We start from the raw sequence: 22,667 nt of genomic DNA, 5'->3' as shown, positions 1-22,667 counted from the left end.
AAAAGACTGTCTCAACTATAGTTTGGCCTTGGGGAGGTCAATGCCCTTAGGGTAATAACAGTTGGTATTAAAAATAGATTTACTAACTAGGGTTCCTGGTAAACCATCAAATTCCTTCGATGTAAAATTTAAATCGTAATTTACTAACAATGCATCAATTTGCCGTTGGTTTCTTAGACCAAAATTTCTGTATAAAACATATCGTTATCCCTATCATTATCTTTAACAAAACAGACATAACAATGTTTTTAAAGAAGACTTTAGTCTTAGAAACCCATAATTAGTTAGGCGTACAAAATCGTTACTAATATTTTTGACAAGACTGCCATCTATCGAAAAGCTTGTAAACTAGAACAAAAACATTTAAAGTTTACATACTCTTCCGCTAGATGTCGTCCAAAACCGATAAGTAAGTACAAAATTAAAGAAAACATAACATATCAATTTGCTATAATTTTGTATACTAGCATTATTCTTAAAGAACGGATTTCATAAATACATTATTTGCCTACATTAAAAACACATCATAAGAACTTTATATTTTTAAGAATACAAACGCAATAGATAATAGAATTCGACACCAAACAGATAGTGACTATACTCCTTCCTAACATTTCCAAGAGATTTGCTACTTCTCTGGCTTAAAAATTCCTAATTAAAATTCGTTCGTTGTTTCTAGGAAATTCCTTTGGCATAGTACTAATGCGAAAAAAATAACTATCTCTCTTATTCTCCATGAAAAATTACGTAGCAAAATTTTTGCTAGTTGATAGTCACACTCACAAAATTTCCTTTCAGCTATCATGTTTCTGCGTGCGGTTGCCTCGCAATACGTTACCATCCGTCAACGAATCGCTTACTCGATACAATATCCATCCTATTTTGTTCGTTACTTACCCTAAGGCCCTTATTACACTATCGATTATTAACGCGTATGTATATCACTTCTAACTTATAGCTGCCTAGTAAGAACAAAGACTTAGTCTATGTATTTTCATTGTAACATAGCGCGCAATAAATGGGCGAAAAGAAATGTAACTTAAAAAGATAAGGTAGGTCTAGCTTTATAAGGAATAGGTCGATTTAACACGTGTTAAATGACTGCATTTTATTACTAATCTGCTCCCTAGTTAATAGTACTGTAATGTTGTTAATCGCTAGTATATACGTACCCTTACTTGCCCCTTGCCACAGCGAGGCTGGGCGGGCGTCAGTCTTTCGGGGACAGCCGCGTAGGGTGGACGTGCTAAGTAACAGCTCATCGTTCCCGCCATTCGTAACAACGCGCCTTATAACGCCTGCAATTATAACGAACAATGGATAAAGGTAATTTAGTTCGTACATTCTCATCTTGTTATTACGTACGTTTTCGTTGTATTCATCTTTGAAAATAAATATTTAATACGACGCTTTTACTGCGGTTATAAAACTTGACCGATGTTTATACAAGACGCTCTCTTCGTTTTCTGTTTACTTTATAACAATGAAAATTATATACGAATAATTCCTTAAAAAAATCCAATGAATCCCGCTTTTAAGATCATGATTGAAATGTAAATTAATTTGCTTCAAACGATAGAATGATATTCTGAGCTTTAGTGTTTTCCGCCTTTGAGAAATAATTTTAGATTTTTCCTGTTGTTAAATTGTTTTATTAATTAAATGAATTACTACGTCTTTTCTTTTCAAGTGTGGTTTTTCATAAAATACACATTCCTTTTATCGTTATTTAAATTATAACGTATACTCGCTTAATTAATGTTTTCAACTTTCACCATATCAGAAAACAATTAGTATAAAATTATCTTTATATAAAATTAATTTAAAGTTTTTATTATTTCCTCAACACGAATACATAAACATAAAAAGGATACTCGAAAGTCCTTGGTGAGAATAAGATCCTTGTTCCGCGATCGAATATTTTTCGTCCTTGGCCCGTTCAAGGTCACGTCGCATTCGGCTTAAGGCTTCTTGATACTTGATTACCGACGCGTGGGACCAATTTCATTAGCTCCATTCAATTGTGTCGTGACATTAACACAGGCATAGGCATTGACGCGGCCTAGTCGATTGAGGAAAACTACTTCTAAAAAGATTTTTTTTATCTAATTCGTTTATATTATGTGCCTTCTTCGTTGAGATTATTTTCTTATGTTGGACTTAAGTTAACATTATGTAATCGATACAAGTTGTAATCAATTGTTTCAAAGATAATGGAAAAGATGACATTATAGACACTTTCGTCAGTGAAAACCAACACTTAATAAGTTTGTAACTAAACAAATGAAACCGTTATCAACATAATTGTCGACTGTAGGTTACAATTTAATACCAACGGAGCTTAACAAGCGAGCATCGGATTGCCCTTTATTACTTTTATTCAACTTTTGGTTTCATCAAACCCTTTGTCAAACTCACGTGCAATAGGGGAAAGGCCCTACGTAGTACAACAATAGGACGGTACTAGGTGACAAAAGGGCTCACACAAGGGGCGTTTAGAACCCTCGAAACGTATTGATAACATTTGAATTTGGGATTTATTAGCCATCTCTATCGTTCACATACTGATATTTTTATTTAGTAACGTTACTTATATCAAAAATAACTTGAACTAGATTATTAATTTTATTTAATAGAATAGTTTTAAACCTATAATTTTTATTATAATAATATGACATATATTTAAAAAGAGGTTTTCACAAAATTAAATAATGATTTCTTACTGGCGAATTCTATAAAAAAAACACAATATTTTTCGAACGTAATCGAATTTATATTATTGAACAAAACCTTTAAAATAAATCTAATTTAATGAATTTCAAATATATACGTACTCATTTTTTTTTCGTTGAAAATATTAAAAATAGAGAAATAAGAATCTAATACTAATAATATATTTATATCTTTTTTATTAAATTTAAATAAATTTTTACATGAAATTACTATAATTTGACACATATTTTAAAATTCGTATTTATACCATATTTAATTGGCATACTTTTTCGTTCTAAATAAACAAGTTTGAACTAATCCATTAATATTTACATATTGCCATGAACATAGTTTGTAATAATCTTACTAATATTATAAATGCGAAAGTTCAGAGTCATCATCAGCTCACTATACGTCCCCACCGAGGGGCTCAGAGTCTACCCTAAGTTAAGGGTGATTAGGCCATAGTCAACCACGCTGGCCAAATGCGGCTTGGTTGACTTCACACATATCTTTAAATTTCTTCTCAGATATGTACAGGTTGCATCACAATGTTTCCCTTCACCGTAAGAACGCCGGATAAATGTACATATGTAAATCGGAAAACACATTGGTACATGGCGGGATTCGAACCCAGGACCTGCAGATTACAAGTCAAATGCTTGACCCCTGAGCCACCGACGCTCTCCGAAAGTTTAGATGGATGAATATTTGTTAGGTATCTTCAGAAAGGCGCAACAGATCTTGATGAAATTTGGCATATACGTAGAACATAATTTGGAAGAACTCAGTTACTAATTTTTTTTTTAATTCAGTGGGAACGGAGTTGCGGGCGACAGCTACTGTGGCTATAGATATATAAAAACGTACATCTTTAAAGTTTAACAAATTTAAATGATCAATCTATATAATTTTATCTACATATTGTTATTCTCAACATGTTTATTAACACAATAGAGACGGACATAAAAGTGAAAGCAATTGAAACAAACTCTAAAAAGTTTCCAAGCAAATAGTGTTTAGTCATAATATAAAACGTATTTCCTGCATACATTGTACTTTATTATTTAAGCAAAAGAATAGCATCTTTATATTGATTGTTATTAAACATCAGTGTGGGAAAGTGTTAGAATGTTGTGATTCTTTTTTTACAATGTTTTGGGCATACGCAGCTGTGAGTTTACCGTAACACATTACGAAATTTTTTTTTTTATATCATAAGGTGGCAAACGAGCGAGCGGCCACCTGAAATCGCTGAAATAGCGAAGTGACCGTCGCCCATAGACATACGCAAATTGCGTATGCGTTGCTTCCTTTAATCGTCGGAGGAGAGGATGCACAGAAAGAAAATATTTTCCCTTTGAATGCATCCTCTCATCCGGAAAGTCCATTTCCACTTCCCATCCTTTCCTTATAAGAAAAAGGGATAGAGGACTAAATTAGGCCTCTGGGACACACACTCATCAGACGAAACGCGGAATTGCTTCCACTTGACGCCTGTCTTCTGTTATAGAACACCAGTATGGGAAAGTGTTTGAATGTTGTGATTCTATTTTACAATGTTTTGGGTATACGCAGCTGTGAGTTTACCGTAACACATTACAAAAATGTATTGTTATCTCTCTTTGTTTAAAGATAATTAGAAGGATGGAAATATAATTTTTGTAGAAATGTAACTATGAAACTTAAATCTATACTTACTAAGTTTAAATATCTTCGTTTGATTGCGAGCCTTCGTTTGTTAAGAACTATTAACTATTAAGCCATTGTTAATGTTTTCTTTTACTGTAATAAAATTAAGCTTTTCTATCATAAACTAATATTATTTGGACTCTACTTGTAAAATATATAAAGCAAAGTCAGGTCGAGTTGTTATATAGTACCTAGGATTAGGATTTGTTAGTAAGAAGGTCGTGTGAGAATGGCAGTGGATCAGAATTTGCGATTCAATGAGCGTGCGCCCGGCGGCAGGCAATTGGGAGGGCAATTGACCATTCGCTCGAATTATCGTCTGGCTCAATATCTACGAACCTATTGCTCGTTTACATACAAATGCACACTGCTACAAACAGGTTAACAAGTATTTAAAACTAGCTTTCGCCCGCTACTCCGTCCACGCGGTATAAGAAAAAAACTTAATTAGTACCCTATGTTCTTGCAGACTATGTTCTACATCTATGCTAAATTTTAGTGGGATCCGTTCAGTCATTTTGGAGATACCATCAATCATTTTGGAGGTCCTTCAAGAAGCAAGCGTATCACCACCTCAAACGCCGGCAACGCATCTGCGGTTCCTCTGGTATTGCTGATGTCCATAGGCGTCGTTGAACACCTCGGTGTTCCCGCTGATCGTTCGCCCCTTCTGTTATAAAAAAATACATTGAAAAATGAAATCTATTTACACAAGCTCAAGGTTGATATTACCTAGTCAACATTTAGCCGTTTGGATTTACTCGTGAGAAAATTTTAATCACTTTTCTTTTAAAACTACACGGATAAAGAATACTTTATTTGGAGCATAAACGGCAGCGTCTCAGATTTTTTATAATATTTTCTACCTAAATAACCATAGTGAGAACATCTATAATATACAATAACCATAATGTTGATTAGCATAGACAAGGGAAATTCCGACATCAGTCTAGTATAGACCTATACCTAAGATTTTACGCCGACGCAAATATCTATAGGAAAGATCTAAGTACGTTAGATTTATTTCAAGGGCACTTTTATTTCAAGCATTTCCAACCCTATTTGATACTTCCCCTAAGATTACTTCCCGTTTTTTGTAACATACCCTTCGTGCAAATAACTGTGGTGCGTAAATCTGGAAAAACGGAAATTCATTAGTGCGAAACTTCGACGAGTCATAACCTCAAAATGCATACATAATGTAATTCCTTTTCAAACGAAAAAATAAATGAGAAGCGTTTTTTTTTAATTATTAGATTGATAAAAATCTAACTTGGATAATTACAACACTGTGAATAATATAAAGTTTCAACGTAACAAATTTCCTTGGAAAATTCTTAAAACTTTGCTCGTTAAGAAAAGAACTTGCAAAAGCACGTATATATTATATTAATAAATTCCATTTTACGCCAACAAAGAAAATTATATTTTGGTTTTTAAATTTTAGTGTGCAGAGTAATTTAATTATCATTCCAGGTTTTTTAAATGAAGATAGCTATTCAGAATAATATTATTGCAAAAGAATATTATACTAGCTGTCGCTTGCAACTTCGTCCGCGCACAATTAAAAAAAAACCTTAATTAGTAGCCGATGTGTTCTACCAAGCTATGTTTTAGATCCAATATTCAATGAGATCCACGCATCCGTTCTGAAGATATCCTTTAACAAACATCCATCCATACATCCAAATGTTGACATTTATAATATTAGTAATATTTTGATGATTTTAGTAAATGCCACTGTAATTATCATAGTATAGTGGCGGTCGATAGCTTAACGATTGTGGTAAACGAAGCTAACACTCATGACCCACTTTACTTGATTAGCGTAAAAACAACGAGGTTCATACGTTATAAGAAACACGCCAGACGTGATCATCGCAGAAATGTGATCTAAAGAGATAGGAAACTTTTTGGTTTAATGTCTCGAAAAGGTGCTGGCTGAAGTTGCGCAAGAACAAAAATTTACAATCGAAAAAAAAAGTTCATAAAAATATCTATCAATTTTAACATAAAACAACCGCAATTAGATTAAGTAAGTAATCTTACTTCTTACTAATATTATAAATGCTAATGTTTGGATGTTTGTGAGTTAGTATGGCCAGAACGGCTGCATGGATCTCGTCGATATTTGGCACAGATGTAAATTATTCTGGAAGATCATAGGCTACTTATTTATTCCGTGCGAACGGAATCGCGGGCGACAGCTAGTAATATTACAAAGGAGAAATAACTAGCGAGCTTTCTAAAAGACGCCACTAAAACAGTTTCGAACCTTAAAGATTTTGTTGCTCCTCATTTGTTATTTTTAACCTTGAATTTACGTAAAGATATAAAAATCGTTTTTTTTACTCATTGTAAAACTATGGAGCATAAATCTAATGGGCCAGAGTAGACATTCATTGCTGAATACTCCTAAATAAAACTGGCCGAAAACAAACCTGGTGAAATTATTTCTGTTCTTTAGTTGTAAAATTGTGAATAGTTTTGCTACGAATGTTGTGAAGTAAAATTGATTATGTCCTTGAATTAATCGTTGATTATAAAAGTACCGCTAAATTATCTTTAGTTTCCTTCATAACCTTATTTATGAATATTTTTTTGAAGGCAAAAGAGGAAGCGGCTTACACGATTTAACTTAAACACTAGATTGACCTCTAAATTTTCTTCTACAACTTCTCCGAAGTTTTCTTTAACTACTTTTCCATATGTATGTATGAGAAAGAAAGAAACAAAATCATCCCTCTATGTTTTGGTCCTTAATTTATTAACCATTTTTTTGGCGTTGTGTAATTTCTGGATGAAAATCTGAGGCAATTAAGATTATCGCTTTATACCAACAAATTTATATCTTGTCTTTAATTCCAACGGCGACGTCGGGGCGCCGACGAGTGCATGCCGCGGCGATAGCGAGTTGGAGCTGTGTCAGATAGGCGAGGAGTTGACGAGTCGGCGTTAACTCTTAGTCTTGTACAAATAAGTTGTAGTTATTTATTCAGTATGTTTATTTCGTTGAATGTTAGCAATAAATTCAAAGAATGTTTATAGCAAAACTCTTTGATCTGACATTGAGAGTGGCCGTCATTTTTTATTCTGTTTTAAACATGCTTCGACCATATTCCAAAATATTTTTAATTTTACTACGGCGTGCAGATACGATTTTTTACACATAATAAATCCTAGTTAAATAAATCGAATCGAAAGAATAGCAAAAGTACCTAAAGAGCAAGCAAAGTTGACCTTATTTCTTAGTCGGTGAAGGTAAACGAGAGCTTTTAGGTGATTTATGTCTCACGACACGGAAACGTGACGATTGTAAAATTGACTGTCGTTTAATTTTTCTATAGTATTTTTTTTAATATGTATTCCAGTCTCCGAAGTTTCGTACAAATAATATCGTAATGTCGGTGTGTTTAGCGGTCGTAATATTTTTAACTTCAATACCAAGAAGAGTCTAGATTACCTAGATTACTACCTCTAATTAAATAAAAATTGTAGTTACTGTTAAGTTTACTATCAATTTTTTTGGAGGAAATTAGTGACGACTTTAGTGAAAATGATTGAGTCATTTTATTTGTCGTACAGTATAAAGAAGTTTGACCTCTCAAAGGGTACTATGCCAAGTGTGTCAGATATCTTACGCTGTCCTGCCGTAAATCTACAATACTACTTTATAGAAAAGTTATCTCCCCTTCTTTCTATTTTATCTATCTTGTTAAGTAAATCTATTTTGTGTGTTTGTTATTTTTCATTATCTAAACGTTTTGTTGCGTATCGTATACTCAAAGTGGATCAAAAAGGTTTTATTTAATGTAAAGATTTTCGATATATTTTTGCTATGGTCAGTTACGGGTTAAAGTTATTAAAAGGTATAAAGATAATAAATATTTCTAAACTATGATGAAACAATATACTTAACAAGTTTTTGCCCGCGACCCCGACTTGGCGAATTTAAAAAAAGTAACCTATGTGTTCTTCCAGACTATGTTTTACATTTATACCAAATTTCATTGAGCTCTGTTAAGCCGTTCTGGAGATATCTTTTAACATCCATCCATCCATTTAAACTTTCGCATTTATAATATTATTATTGTATTATGGATTAGTTATAGAAATAAAGAATTACATTTTTAAATAAAACACAACAGTTAAAAACAAAATTCGAAAAAAAAAGAAATTCTCTTTTATTTTTTTTAATTAGTTAAAAAACTCGTATACACTTTTAACACTTTTAATACTACATTTTACTCATAACACGAAGTTAATTGTAATTAGTCAGTCCATTAGTACAAATAGCTTTTATCGCACAACCCCGTCGTGTTTACAACCCCCAGGGTGTCTGACGTACTCTTTAATATTGTAAGTCGTGACGCTAACACTAGCTTTGAAATAATAATGAACTTTCTAAGAGAAAATAATTAATGGAATAATGTTAATATTCTAGCAATAATATTGAAGAGTTGTAGACGATCTTCTTCTTCTTGAGGTGCCTCTCCGACTAACGAAGGTTGGCGATCAGTTCTCCATATTTTCCCTTGTCTCTTGCGAGGCGAAATAGTTGAGCGGCACTCGCAACGATTGTAGACGATGTTATCTGATTTTATTATACTTTAAAAAAAAACTATTTAATTAGGCGAATATATTATCCGATTGACAATATGATAAATATTTTATCATAGGAATGTAAACACCGTCTCTTTTCGGATGTTACCTGTAGCCTAAACAATTTTGACGAGTAACCGTGGGTTTCTGACATTAAAATCTCTGTATAAAACATGTCGTCATTCCTGTCTTTCATCCTTGACAAGATATGACAATATGTTTTAAACGAAAATTTTGGTCTTAGAAATCCACGGTAAGTCAAATCGTATTTTCAGTTATATATCATCAGCTTACTATACGTCCCTACTGAGGGACTCGGAGCCTACCCTAAGTTAAGGGTGATTAGGCCATAGTCAACCACGCTGGCCAAGTGCGGGTTGGTTGACTTCACACATATCTTTGAATTTCTTCTCAGATATGTGCAGGTTGCATCACGATGTTTTCCTTTACCGTAAGAACGTCGGATAAATGTACATATGTAAATCGGAAATCGAAAAACACATTGGTACATGGCGGGATTCGAACCCAGGACCTGCAGATTGCAAGTATTTTCAGTTGATCGGATTTATTGATTTTTCACGAAGTAAAAAATATATTTCTAATATGTAATTTGATATAATATTGTTTTATGAATATGTTTTATATTGAACTTCCTGCCGGTGGTCCGTCATTCAGATAACAATAGCTCTTATAATGTTTACTGAAAAAACAATGGGAAGTTACTGGCGATGAGTGAGGAAGTAAAACGTATAAGTATATGGGTCTTTCCTTCTTAATCTTTAAAGACGGAAAGTAGAGAGGAAGGAAACGAGTGTTAGGATTTAGATAAAATTTGGAAAATAAAATAATAATTAAAAATGAAAATTTAATAAAATGGAGTAATGGAAAAGGATTAGCACGCACCGTTTTATTTACAACTAACTCAATTTTGGAATAGAAAAAGGAAGAATGAAACATAATGTTCTAAATATGAAAATTTAAAGTAAAAAGAAGTATAAAAAGTTTCACATGTATAGGCAACACTTTTGTTAATTTTTTCTTTTATAAAATAGAAGTATAGAATAACTAAAAATTGAAGATTAAATTTACGACTGAACAATATGATTACAGTCGTACTAGCTGTCGCCCGCGACTCTGTCCACACGGGATTACGAAATAGCCGATTTTCAGATCTACTGAATATGCGTATAAAATTTCATGAAAATCGATAAAGCCGTTTTGGAGTAGTATGGTAACTAACATTGTGACACGAATTTCACACATTAATTTAAGAGAAAATTTTAACAATTTCGCACGGAGAAAAATAGACATGAGTACTAAGTTAGTTCGTTATTTTAGTTTACTTCTGCGTTTGCTTTCGTGTGAATGTGACGTGAGGCTAATAAAAACAGACATAAAAAACAGTTCATTGAATGCAGATTCCATTGTATAATTAGTATTGTAAACCATGTAGCTATTATAACTTGTTTTCAATTGAATAATGATAGAGAAAAGAAAAATACTATTGATAGTTTAGTTAAAAAGGTAACAAATGCAAACAACCTTACTAATATTATAAATGCGACTGTTTAGATGGATGGATGGATGTTTGAAGGTGTCTTAACAGCTGAACGGATGTCGATTAAACTTGCCATACATATAAAGCAGTCTGGAAGAACACATAGACTACTATTTTCAATACCGCGTGGACGGAGTCGCGGGCGACAGCTAAACAAGTTATAAAAAAATCTAAAACTCAATCAAAGTGAATACGGGCTTCTATAAAAGGCAATCAAATACAAAGTACTGCAGCTAGGCGTTAATATTAAAGTCATAAAAGTTAAACTTTGACCCAATTGATGTTCAACTACATGTTCTCGATGCATATGCAGTGCAAGGGTTAGAACTACTGCGAGTCATAAGCGGTAGCGGATTCTAGTTATATTTTCATTTATTTGTAATTAATTGCTGTTTAAAGATGTTTTAGGTTTTACAAAAATTTAATTATGTTTTTAAAAGTTGCAATTTTATTTGAAATTATGACAATGAAGCGTTTTGCTACAAATGACATATTTAAAGGAATCGAACCATGAACTCTTTGTTAGTATTTAGAAAAATTTTAGATTTATCTTTTCGTCTAACTTTATTCCGAAGTTAATAAGATGGTCAAGTAACAGGTTACCTAGTATATATCTCTACCTCTCGATGGCAAGTACGATAATATTTTTTTTAATACCATCTCCTATTTCTTTTGACTTGTGACAATCCTAGCTGTGATTACTTTTACAGATTTCAATCAGAGCTGAATGAAATGTCTGTTGGCTGCGTGTTGGTTGTGGCGGGTGTGTGTACACATTGTTATATAGTTGATATCACATCTACCCTCATTCCGATTTAGGTCAAACGTGTACGATAGTATTCTAAATAATAAATTTATCTAGACCACTTTACTTTCTTTCTCTTCAGCCGTATGACACCCACTGTTGGGCATATGTCGCCCCCAAAGTTCACTACGCTGTTCGGTTCTGTGCTACTCGCATCCAGGTTACTCCCATACCTTGACCAGATCATGCGTCCATCTTGCGGGAGGCCTCCCCACGCTGCGTCGATCTGTCCATGGCCGCTATTCCAAGACTTTTCGGCATAACTTAACGTCTCTCATCATGTGATTTTTTAATGTAATTTATAATTATTTTTAAATCTGAGAGAACAATATGTCTATTTGTTTTTAGATAATGGGAACTCGTTATAAATATGTTTCGGCTAGGAAGTTAAAATTATAAAGCTAAAGTTGATATGACGATTTGAATGAATGGCTATCAAGGTACAGAATAATAATATGAAAAAAATATTAGTTTAATTATCAAACGTCAATGTTATTTTATTTAAGTAGTTAACAAAATAGATTTGTTACTTAATATCAAAGAGGTCAATGCCTTCTAAGTTTTAAACAGAGTGATCGTAAACAGTGATAATACAAGAGACTATCACCGCGCGTGTTGGAGCACTTATACTACGGATAAATGTTCTCTTGCACCCGGATTTGTTTGGAATGAATAAAGTAATAATTAAAAGAAAGCAATTAAAATAAATGTTACATTTTATGTTGGTAGTTATGATCGAATCATAATTTTGGATATTTGATCTTCGTTAGCCGATAAAAAGCAACATGTAAAGTTATTCGTCACAGTGTTTTTATAGAACTGTAACTAAGAAAGTTTGATGAAATTAAATATCTTACTAATATTATAAAAACCAAAGTTTGTACTGCATGACTCTCAATGAAATTTGGCATAAATGTAGGAGATAGCCTGAAAGAACACATACTACTTATTAAGTTTTTTCTTCAACGCGGACGGAGTCGCGGGTGACAGCTAATAGGAATATAAATCCTTACAAATTTCTTAAGATTCGAGAAGATTCTTTGACAAAAAGTTTGAAATAATAAATACCTTTTGTTATATACTCGTATTCAAACACTTGAACGTTTTAACATATCAAAACAATCATTCTTCGATCGCTTTAGTTATTTTTCTCTTTGTTACAGATAAAAAAATGGTGTGATGACACAAGGTCGTCAACCTCTTACCATAATGGATGGTAATCCGCCGACTTGCGACTTTTCAACGAAAACAAAACGCGGGGTTTACCTTTCGAAGAGCCTCGCTTTTGTTATTTTAGTTATATTCGCTTTAGCATTAGTAGCGACTGCCTTCTTAGTTTATAACTTTGCGGCATGTCCGAGGACTGACCAATTAGCTAATGTGACAAAGTATGAACTTACTCACTGTGAACCAAAATTATTAGTTATACCTTTGACTGCTGATAGTAATAAAACTGTCGTAACAACAGAAACGACAACTGCTTTGGTTGAAACTACTACTGTAGAAGAAATTCCTACTGTAACTGATGTACGTTTACCATTAAATGTTAAACCAGATACTTACTACATCAAACTAACTCCATACATCTTTCAAAGTAATTTCACATTTGATGGAGAAATAAGTATAGTTGTAACAGTTAAAAATGAAACAAAACAAATAACTTTCCATGGTGTAGAATTAACTTATCATAGTATAAAGCTATTGAAAAAAGAAAATGGAAAGGAAATTAAAATCTTAAGTAGGACGGAAGATGTACCAAGACAATTTCAAATTCTATCGCTTGAAGAACCGCTTGTGGCAGGGAAGCAGTATTATTTAAATATATCGTACACTGGGATATTGAATGATAATCTTCATGGTTTCTATCGAAGTTCTTACGAAGAGAAGAAAGTAAAACGGTAAGTAATAAATTATGAAAACAAACAAAAAATAAGTAGCAACTGTTTTAGAGAAATTGCGACTAAGATACAAAGCCATAGTTCACATAGACAAAGGCTAATAAATGAGTTCCGTGTTCCAAAGGCGATACGTTTAATGGGATCATTTATATTCAAAAGGTGTCGGCGCGCGCTGGAGTTTGATGAAGTGCTCCCCGCGAGCCGCTGTGATGCTGCAAATACTTTAATACTTGCTTCTGTATGCATAAACAGAGAATGATTAATTTTGTCAGTCAGGGTGTTAAATTTTCGAGATAGGATAACTTTTACATTGAATTATACGAATCAAATTACATAATTAGATTTCTATACCATTAATTAAAAAAATTAAAAGTCTGAATTAGTAATAGGAGTAGTAATAGTTCAATAGATTTTAGCCCTAAGTTGTTCTAAAATTATGTCAAGACACATTTTAGATATTAATTAAGTTATCCCGAAATGAATAAAGCGGAAACATGGTGCTACCGTTTGATTGTCAGATGGATAGCAGTGACACAGTTTCAAGCGACGGACGCGCGGCGTGCATTCCCATGCTGGGACGAACCCGCGCTCAAAGCTCGCTTCACCATCAGCATCGCGAGACCCAGCAACATGACCTCCGTCTCCAATATGAACATCGTCGCCTCACAGAAACAGTAAGCCTTTGAATTTTGCTACTCGTATAAATAGGACCACTATAATTTTCTAGGCCAGATATAGGCAAGATACAACACGCATTTTAGGAACAGGACTTTTTGTACTAGAATATGGTTAACAAGCAGCCTTATAGTTTCATTAAATTGGCTAAGTGACCATGAACTCGTAGGTTTTTGCAACAGAAAGATTAATATCAATTTAATAAGTAAATCGTATTATTTCAGTGAATCCCTCAAGGGTTATGTTTGGGACCATTACGCTGAATCTCTTCCGATGTCAACATATTTAGTAGCATTCGCTGTGACTGATTTCGGCAACATGAGTGATCACAATTTCTCCGTGTGGGCGAGGAAGGAAGCTTTACCATCTGCGGCTTATGCTTTGGACATAGGACCGAAGATCTTAAAGTTCTTGGAAGAATACTATAAGATCGAATTCCCACTGCCTAAAATTGATATGATGGCGTTGCCGGATTTCAAAGCAGGCGCTATGGAGAATTGGGGATTACTTACTTTCAGGTATGATACAAGTTTTAACTTATTCTTACAATTTTTTTACACGTTTTGTTCTCTTCATAGACAGTTTCGTTAAGATGGTTTAAAGATTTGATTTATATATAAGAAAAGACGAAATCTTGTCACATTTGGTCATTGGAAACATTGCTAAAAACAGGTTAAGAAAGTGAAAAAGAAGAAATGGTAACATTTTGTTAAGCAAATGAAATTTTATAGCCATATCATGTCACCAAGTTAGTAGTACTTGTATTTGCCTCATTTGAATTTTCGGTCTTTGCCAATCGTTTCGTAATTTAGATTTGGTGACTCAACGTGACAGGAATATTGAAGCGGGAGACACGATACTTTTGCTGCAAAGCTGACATAGTATAGCGCTTTATTACGCAATAAAATATAAGGCCAATAAAACGTATTTCTTAGAGGAAATACCATATAGGAGTGTGCTTTATTTTGCTTTTATTTTACCTCTCTTTGTAGCTAAAGTAACAATAATATATATTTTTTAAACTGAGGTAACCGCTGGTAAATTGGAGATTTAAATCAAATGAAAGCGAAACAAAACTTGCAAAAATTTTGTGAACCAAAATGTAATTTGAACGATGTTCGAAATTAACCGATGTAGAAAATCAAAACTGTTCTTATTTAGGAAGGAAGATAAATGTTCATTGGGGTGCTTAATGAAGCATTACACGACAAAACCACTGATCGATTATCACCCTACGCGTCTAGCAATTGCTTCTATTGTTCATTTTAACAATTCCCTCAGTTGAGTTGTTATTGTGGACAATATTTTTTCATTCTTCCAATGTATGTTATGTGTATGGTAAATAAAATCATAGCTATTTTGTTCCCAAATGGAATAATTATGTACTGAAATAAAAAAAACAACGATGATTAGGCTTTTATTACAATGCTGCAAAAGCAAACCGAAACTGTAGCAATTCCAATTTTCGTTTAAACTATGAATTTAGGTTATTCCAGCGAAACATTTAGCAGCTAAGCCTGTAGCAGCAAAACTGCATAACAGTTCAGTTAAACTTTACTACATAGTAACTTAGAGATATTAAGCTTCTAGAATGGCGATATTAAAACTAATTCAAAGCGTTTTGCAGGGAAATAGCGATGCTATATGACGAAGGCGTATCGCCAACAACGGCAAAGGCTCGCGTTGCATCGGTGGTGGCTCATGAGATCGCGCATCAGTGGTTCGGAAACTTAGTCACACCCGCCTGGTGGTCAGACATCTGGCTTAACGAGGGATTCGCAAGTTACGTCGAGTATGTTGCTGTGGATGCGGTAAGTAATATCCATTAAGATAAGGCATGTTTGCATAACGACTCTTCAGAAATCTTTGATAAGCCGTTGAGAAAAAGTTGATAAAGTGTGGTTATATTTAGAAGGTTTCTGGGAATATAATGTACCAATTTCTAGGTGGTTTAAATCACTTTTGTAAGCATAATCCACTGTAGTTATTACATCGAGTTACCTTCAAGGTTCTAATATTTTGTCTTTTAATTAAAATCAGATCTGTTTGTTCTTAATCGTAATATCATGTGTGGGCGTATCTTATATATTAAATATTTAAAGTCTATTACCTTCTGTAGGTGGAAAAGACTTGGAAGTTAATGGAAGTGTTCGTACTGAACGAAGTACAAAGTGTGTTCAAATTAGATGCTCTGACGACGTCGCACCAAATATCTGTAGAGGTTGGAAACCCTGAGGAGATTGGAGCTATTTTTGATAAAATTTCTTATGGAAAAGGTAATTGTTGTTTACAATCAATCCAATTGTAAAGTATTTCGATATATATAAATATATTTAGTTAAATATCTTATATCTTTAAATGAGCAATTCTTGTATATATATAATTGGGATCTCGGAATCGGATCCAACGATTTTCATAAAATTTTGCATATAGGGGGTTTCGGGGGCGATTAATCGATCTAGCTAGGAATCATTTTTAGAAAATGTCATTTTATTCGTGTTTTATCGATAATCAACTTAAACATAAACTTAACTTTTTCTATCGTATATATTCATATTTCATCATTTTATTAGTAATTCGTACCTTAATATAATTTCCAAAAAACACAATTAAAAAATCCGGTCATCCAGATTTTTTAGTATTAATGTAGTTTCTTTCTGTTCAGTTTTTCTTTGTATCTTGTCGATTTTTTAAAATCAAAATAAAAGATAATTCTCAAAGTAACAAGTGTAGACACAAATCCACAATTGGATATCGAAAAGCCTTACAAACTATATCCTGTTGTGGGAATCCAATCCGCACCGAACACTCCCCTATCCGATTACAAATGGATTAAAATACAAATGGATATATTGGTTACTTTATTTGTTTTCATTAAATCTATGTAAATTATCTTTTTCGTTTCGTTTAGTCCATTTTGTCGTTTTGTTGTTTTTTTAAGAAAGCTATCGAAAAATATAATTTGTTTTTTACAGTGCGATTGAAATTATTTTTGGACTAAATTTCATATAAAGTTACTAAAATAGTTATCAAAAAAAATATATCAAAATTGAAGATCGAATAATGATTCTTACCGATATACTTGTTCCAGGCTCGGCAATCCTTCGTATGATGAACCATTTCCTCACTGACTCTGTATTCAACGCTGGTATCACGGCTTACTTGAACGCAAGGAAGTTTTGTGACGCCGAACAGAGTGACCTCTGGGGGGCGCTTACGAACGCCGCGAGGGAGAGAAAGGCGTTTGACGCTGATGTAGGCGTTGTAATGGACTCCTGGACTTTGCAAACCGGATTCCCTGTACTGACCATCACCAGAGACTATAAAACTGGAGTTATTAATTTCAAACAGGTTTGTTTGTTGTAACTTAAGACTTTGAAAAAATATTTTAACATCCGCGCCATCTAGTAACATAAGATAACACTACATATAAAATACAACATTTTCAATAAGAATTTCTAAGATGCAAGTTTATTTACAGGAAAGATTTGCTTTGGTCAATATAACATCAGATGACCAGAAAGCTCCCGTGTGGTGGATACCGGTTTCGTATACGACGGCCGCGGAGAAAGACTTCGAGTCGACGCAACCGAAGTTGTGGCTGCGCGGAGAGAGGTCTATTGCGGTGAAGAACATCACCGTCCGTAGTGACGATTGGTTCATCGCTAATATACAGCAGACAGGTCTATTATTTTACTGCAATAATAAATAAACATGATTTAAGAATTATTAAGTGAATGTTATAATAAGTAAGTGGAAGTTCGATCTAAATGTTGTCCTCTACCATAACGTCACTTATTTTATAATTTTTACCTGGGTAGGGCCAGGTGGGGCGATTGCCCAGGGCACCAGGCACAAAATGACGCCAGCGGTGCCCTCTAAAATAACCTATCTTCGGATAAACAAGACATCCCCCGGTGCTGATTCTTTCATCTCTGTATTCCAGGTTTCTATCGAGTTAACTACGATCGACATAATTGGAAACTTCTAGTGAATATTTTGAACGATAAGAATCGATTCCAAGAAATACATCCAATAAATCGAGCACAAATCATCGATGATGCTATGAACCTAGCTTTAGCCGGACATTTGGACTACAGAACAGCGCTGGATATTACCAGCTATTTAAAACATGAACAAAGCTACGTGCCTTGGAAAGCTGGCTTAGTTGCTTTGGGATATATTGATATTATGCTGTCAAAGGGAGCTTATTATTTGGAATATAAGGTAAGTTACTATTAATTATTAAACAACCCATGCCTCTTTAAAAAGTTGGAACATACTGTACTTGAAGGTAGCCGTTGTGTTTGTTGTTTGTTACTCACTACTAGATGGCGACACAGGTATGATTACATTTAAATATACTTTACTATTGCTGTTATTTTACTTATACTGGTAGGCAATAAAGAATAATATTTATCTGTGATTTTAATTTATTCATATTAGGAAAAAAGGTGACAGATTTATTTTTGAATATAATTAGCTTTCGGTTAATAAAATCGTCACTAGATGTCGTAAGTGGTATTAAAAGTGGAATTTTATGTTTGTAGGTAAAACGTTTTTATTCCAATTTATTTATCTTTTCTCCACGATAAGGAAGTTAATAATATTAAATAAATTTATTATTATTATACAACATGATTGAGTTTGTCCTATTTACATTAATTAGTAGATAGGTACCGAAATGACATAGTTTGATTAGATGCTTGCTTTACGCATTACGCGCTTACGTATAAGTGGAACAAGAGATCTTGTTTTGAGATATATTTTATCGATGATTTGCTAGTCATGATGTTTTAATTGTAAATAAAATATTATCTTTCAATTTGTACGAAATATTTAAATATTTTTTTTATTAGTTTTTTAAATAAAATATAATTGTATTTAGTAATAAGGATATTGAACATAAGCTATAATTATTTTATGTTAGTGATTGAACTAGAATGTAAACCGGATTTGCTATCTAAAGTTAGTTTCGATAACTTTTTATTGACAATAAAAGTAATTTAACGTAATACGTTTAAAGCCTACCAATATCCTGCAATAAATTTTACATATGTATCTTATCTCTTTTTATAAGGGCAAGGCTATTGCAATAGTTACTGATAAATATCGATTATGGATTTCCTATTCACTGTATTGTCATACATTGGTCGATAGATGGCGTTACTTGTTTTAAAAGAACAGAATGAAATTGCATAATGGTATTGCAGCGATACGTGCTTCGGCTGGTGGGTGCTGCGGTTGAGGAGGTAGGTTGGGAGGTGTCACCTGGGGAGAGCGTGGTACGTGCACAGCAGAGAGCGGATCTACTGGCCGCTGCCTGCCACCTGCAACACCGCGCTTGTCTCGAGCACGCCGTGCGACTCTACACTAACTGGATGCTCAGCCCCAACCCTGACGCGTACAACGAGTGAGACATGAGATTTAAATTTGCGACCACATTTTGATCTTACGCCTGAAGGCATCATAATTATCACGCGTCAGATGACATGAAAAATATTAATTACTAGCTGACGCCCGCGACTTCGTCCGCACAGGATAAAAAGTAACCTATTTGTTCTAACATCTTTAACGAATTTCACCGCGATCCATGCAGTAGATTTGGAGTTACCTTCTAACAAACATCCATTCATACATCCAAACGTTCGCATTTATAATATTAGTAAGATTTACCATTTTCTGTTTGTCATCGAACAGCGGGTGATGACAAAAATCCTAGAAATATATAGATTCTTTTTATGTACAAAGTACATAAATGACTCATTTCCTGTTAATTAATCATTCATTGAATTAACTTTGAAAAACTAATCCGCTTTCTACAAAAGTAATTACTAGATAAAACTGGAAATGAAAGTATTAAAACCTGATTCATTTGTTTTTTAACCTTCTAACATTTAGAGATCACAGGGACTGAAGAATTTCCCTAATACAAAGATGTTAGGGAAATTCTTAATTCACCGTAAAATCCATCCATCGTATCGTAAAATCATCAACCATAGAAGATGATTTTGATGTTTTAACGATGATAGCTAGTGTTAGGAAGAAAATCCGACATTGTGCCGGTGTACTGGCGCAATACTGGTCTTACTAAAATGTCGACGTTTATATCCCCTCACTAAACATTCTGACACTTGACTTTGTGAAGAAAGCGCGCCATTCGCGCCAAAGGATTCTAATTAATAATGTCTAAAACTAGCAATGATAATGCTGGAAAAGTTTAAGAGTTGCATATAAAAGAGCGTGGAACATTTATTTCGCTTGGCACAAGATCGGCGAAACTTCACTGAGCTGACGGCCAACCTCCATTAAATGGAGAGGCACCTTGAGAGAGAGAGGGAGATATATATAAAAGAGACAACTTATTTCTGGTGTCAGGATCCATGCAGATATTCGCAGCACAGTATACTGTATCGGGGTGCAGACGGGCGGCGCTCACGAGTGGGGCTTCGCTTGGGATCGATTCACTGTTGCCAGCTCGCCCTCAGAGAGAGAACTGCTTCTCTCCGTACTCGGCTGTACTAGGGCACCGCATTTATTATACAGGTATAGTTAAAGAATTTAATTCACATCCCACATAGTTGGTAAATAAGTGAGATGTGTAATAACGATAACGACAAACCTTGCTACATCTGATTTGATTAGATATGGCAGGGGAATTTGAACTTAGTTGTAAAGGTTTAAAATGGTAAGAAGTTGTTCTTGTTCCTTGTATTGTTTCTACTGATAATGGAGTATATTCTTTTTTATTATAGATATCTGGAGTTATCTTTGCGCAATGACAGCGGCATTCGCAAGCAGGACACGGTGCGAGTGTTTTCCGCTGTTGCTGGTTCCGCCATTGGGGAGCCAATCGCGTTTAACTTCGTGCGCGCCAACTGGCAGAGGTTGAAAGATTAGTAAGTAACTTCTGTCTATCAAAATAAGATCATTGTATTTCTATTTTTAATTTTATGTGGTGGATAAACATATGTCTACTAAATATTATAAGATTCTCGAGGTTATTTACAACCATGTCTTCATAAAAAGAAGCCCGCCATAATGTTGTGTGGACCAATACTGTCTATAGTTTTCTTAGTGTCGGTGGCTCAGGGGCCGATTTACATATGTACATTTATCCGACGTTCTTACGGCGAATAGGAACAATAAAGAAGGGTGAAAAAGGAGCCTGCACATATCTGAGAAGAAATTCAAACCCAGCGTGGTTGACTATAGCCTAATCACCTTTAACTTAGCGTAGGCTCCGAGCTCCTCGGTGGGCACGTTTAGTGAGCTGATGCTGATGATGATGATGATGATGATGATATGAATTTGTTTGACATTAACAAAAAAAAAATATTTTTTACAGTGTCGGCTCCGTATCAACACTTAATTCGATTATTAAAGTCGTTACAAGAAGATTGAATCAAGCTCATGAATATGAAGAGGTGAGATAAAGAAATAACAATATTAACTTTTATCATATTTTAAACAACTAGTAGTAATAATTAAATTATTTTATGAATGATTTGAGATGTATCTTAATATAGCTGTCGCCTGCGACTCCGTCTGTGCGGAAAAAAAGCTTAATAAGTACCTTATGTGTTCTTCTAGGCTATGTTCTAAATTCAAATTTCAGCGACAATCATGCAACCGCTTTAGAGAAACCTTCTAACAAACATCCACCCATCCATACATTCGCATTTATAATATTAGTAATATTTGTATTGTTAACCTTTTGAATGATATTACAGCTGCAGAGATTCGTGAATGAGTCGTGCAGTGAATTGGGCCGGCCAGTGTTGCAAGTGTTGGAGAGGACGTCCGCCAATGTTGTGTGGATGCAAAAGAACTATCAGACTATAATCGATTGGCTGTTGGAAGCTGATAAGAATGGTCCGGTGGCTGATGAGTGAAAAAGTTAACTGTTTTGTAAATTAAATGAGATGTTTCTTGATGGTCTCAAATCGTTGTTACTTCTGGAGTTAGGGTTTCCAGGCCGCCAAACCTACACCGAACAGACCAGCTAATTTGGCCGGATATTTGGGTAGAAAGGTCACCCTACATTATTGAGGATTTTGTCTATCTCGTCGCCTGCGCTCGGACACCGTTTATTTTGGCCGGACACGCAATTAAAAAGCCTACCTATGTCCGGCATTATCCGGACGCCTGGTAACGCTATCTAGAGACATAAAATTAAAAATAAATATTGTAAACAGAATAACAGTGGTAATTTGTTTACAATATGACGATGTCGGTAATCTTAGTAATATTAATGCTTTGTACTTGTAAATTAATAGTTTTATAAGTATTTTATTACGATAATTAGGTAATAAAGGTAATATAAAATTAAGAAAATTCCGATAAATCCAGTAGTAAAAGTGAGTAATGTTTAAGACAGACAAAAAAACATAATCGAAAGGCACTTACCTTCCTATCAGTCAGGCAAAAAGGACTTTAACACCAATGAACCAAAATCTAGAAATATATTCGAAGTATTTTTAATATTACTAACACCAATTTATACTAATTAAGTACGTATTCGTTTTAAATAGATTATTAGAATATTTTTTATAAGAACAAAAACTAGTGTAAGTATTAATATAATTATTTATTTATATTAAATTAAAATTAAGAATAGTTTAATCTCTCTAATTAATAAAAAAAATAGAATGCTTTCTTGTTTTGTGTAATTTATGTTTGTATTATAATTTTTTATTTCTTCGTATTCTAGATTTCTCTGTCA

The 22,667-nt window shown here is 33.9% G+C and overlaps 1 protein-coding gene across 1 annotated transcript; it reads left to right on the top strand.

Moving 5' to 3' along the window:
* The first annotated feature begins 1,228 nt into the window (after positions 1-1,228).
* Positions 1,229-22,182, top strand: LOC106121139 (Suppressor of ER stress-induced death). The gene is made up of 14 exons (XM_013316650.1): positions 1,229-1,326; positions 12,533-13,267; positions 13,786-13,941; positions 14,167-14,460; positions 15,570-15,753; positions 16,062-16,218; positions 17,034-17,293; positions 17,424-17,625; positions 17,889-18,169; positions 19,156-19,355; positions 20,321-20,488; positions 20,698-20,841; positions 21,291-21,369; positions 21,676-22,182. Exons 2-14 carry the CDS (start codon positions 12,549-12,551, stop codon positions 21,835-21,837), a joined length of 3,006 nt encoding a protein of 1,001 aa, XP_013172104.1. The 5' UTR covers positions 1,229-1,326; positions 12,533-12,548; the 3' UTR covers positions 21,838-22,182.
* Positions 22,183-22,667: the final 485 nt, after the last annotated feature.

This window comes from Papilio xuthus, unplaced genomic scaffold, assembly GCF_000836235.2.
Source record: "Papilio xuthus unplaced genomic scaffold, Pxut_1.1 DF829129.1, whole genome shotgun sequence".
Lineage (NCBI taxonomy): Eukaryota > Metazoa > Arthropoda > Insecta > Lepidoptera > Papilionidae > Papilio > Papilio xuthus.
Note: the sequence above shows the minus strand (reverse complement) of the source record. Positions and strands in the feature narration are given on the sequence as shown.

Excerpts from the sequence above, each read along its gene's own strand:
- LOC106121139 (XM_013316650.1), top strand. The coding sequence starts at position 12,549 with ATGACACAAGGTCGTCAACCTCTTACCATAATGGATGGTAATCCGCCG. Across the intron at positions 18,170-19,155 it reads CTTATTATTTGGAATATAAG|CGATACGTGCTTCGGCTGGT; the intron begins GTAAGTTACTAT and ends ATGGTATTGCAG. Across the intron at positions 19,356-20,320 it reads AACCCTGACGCGTACAACGA|GATCCATGCAGATATTCGCA; the intron begins GTGAGACATGAG and ends TTCTGGTGTCAG.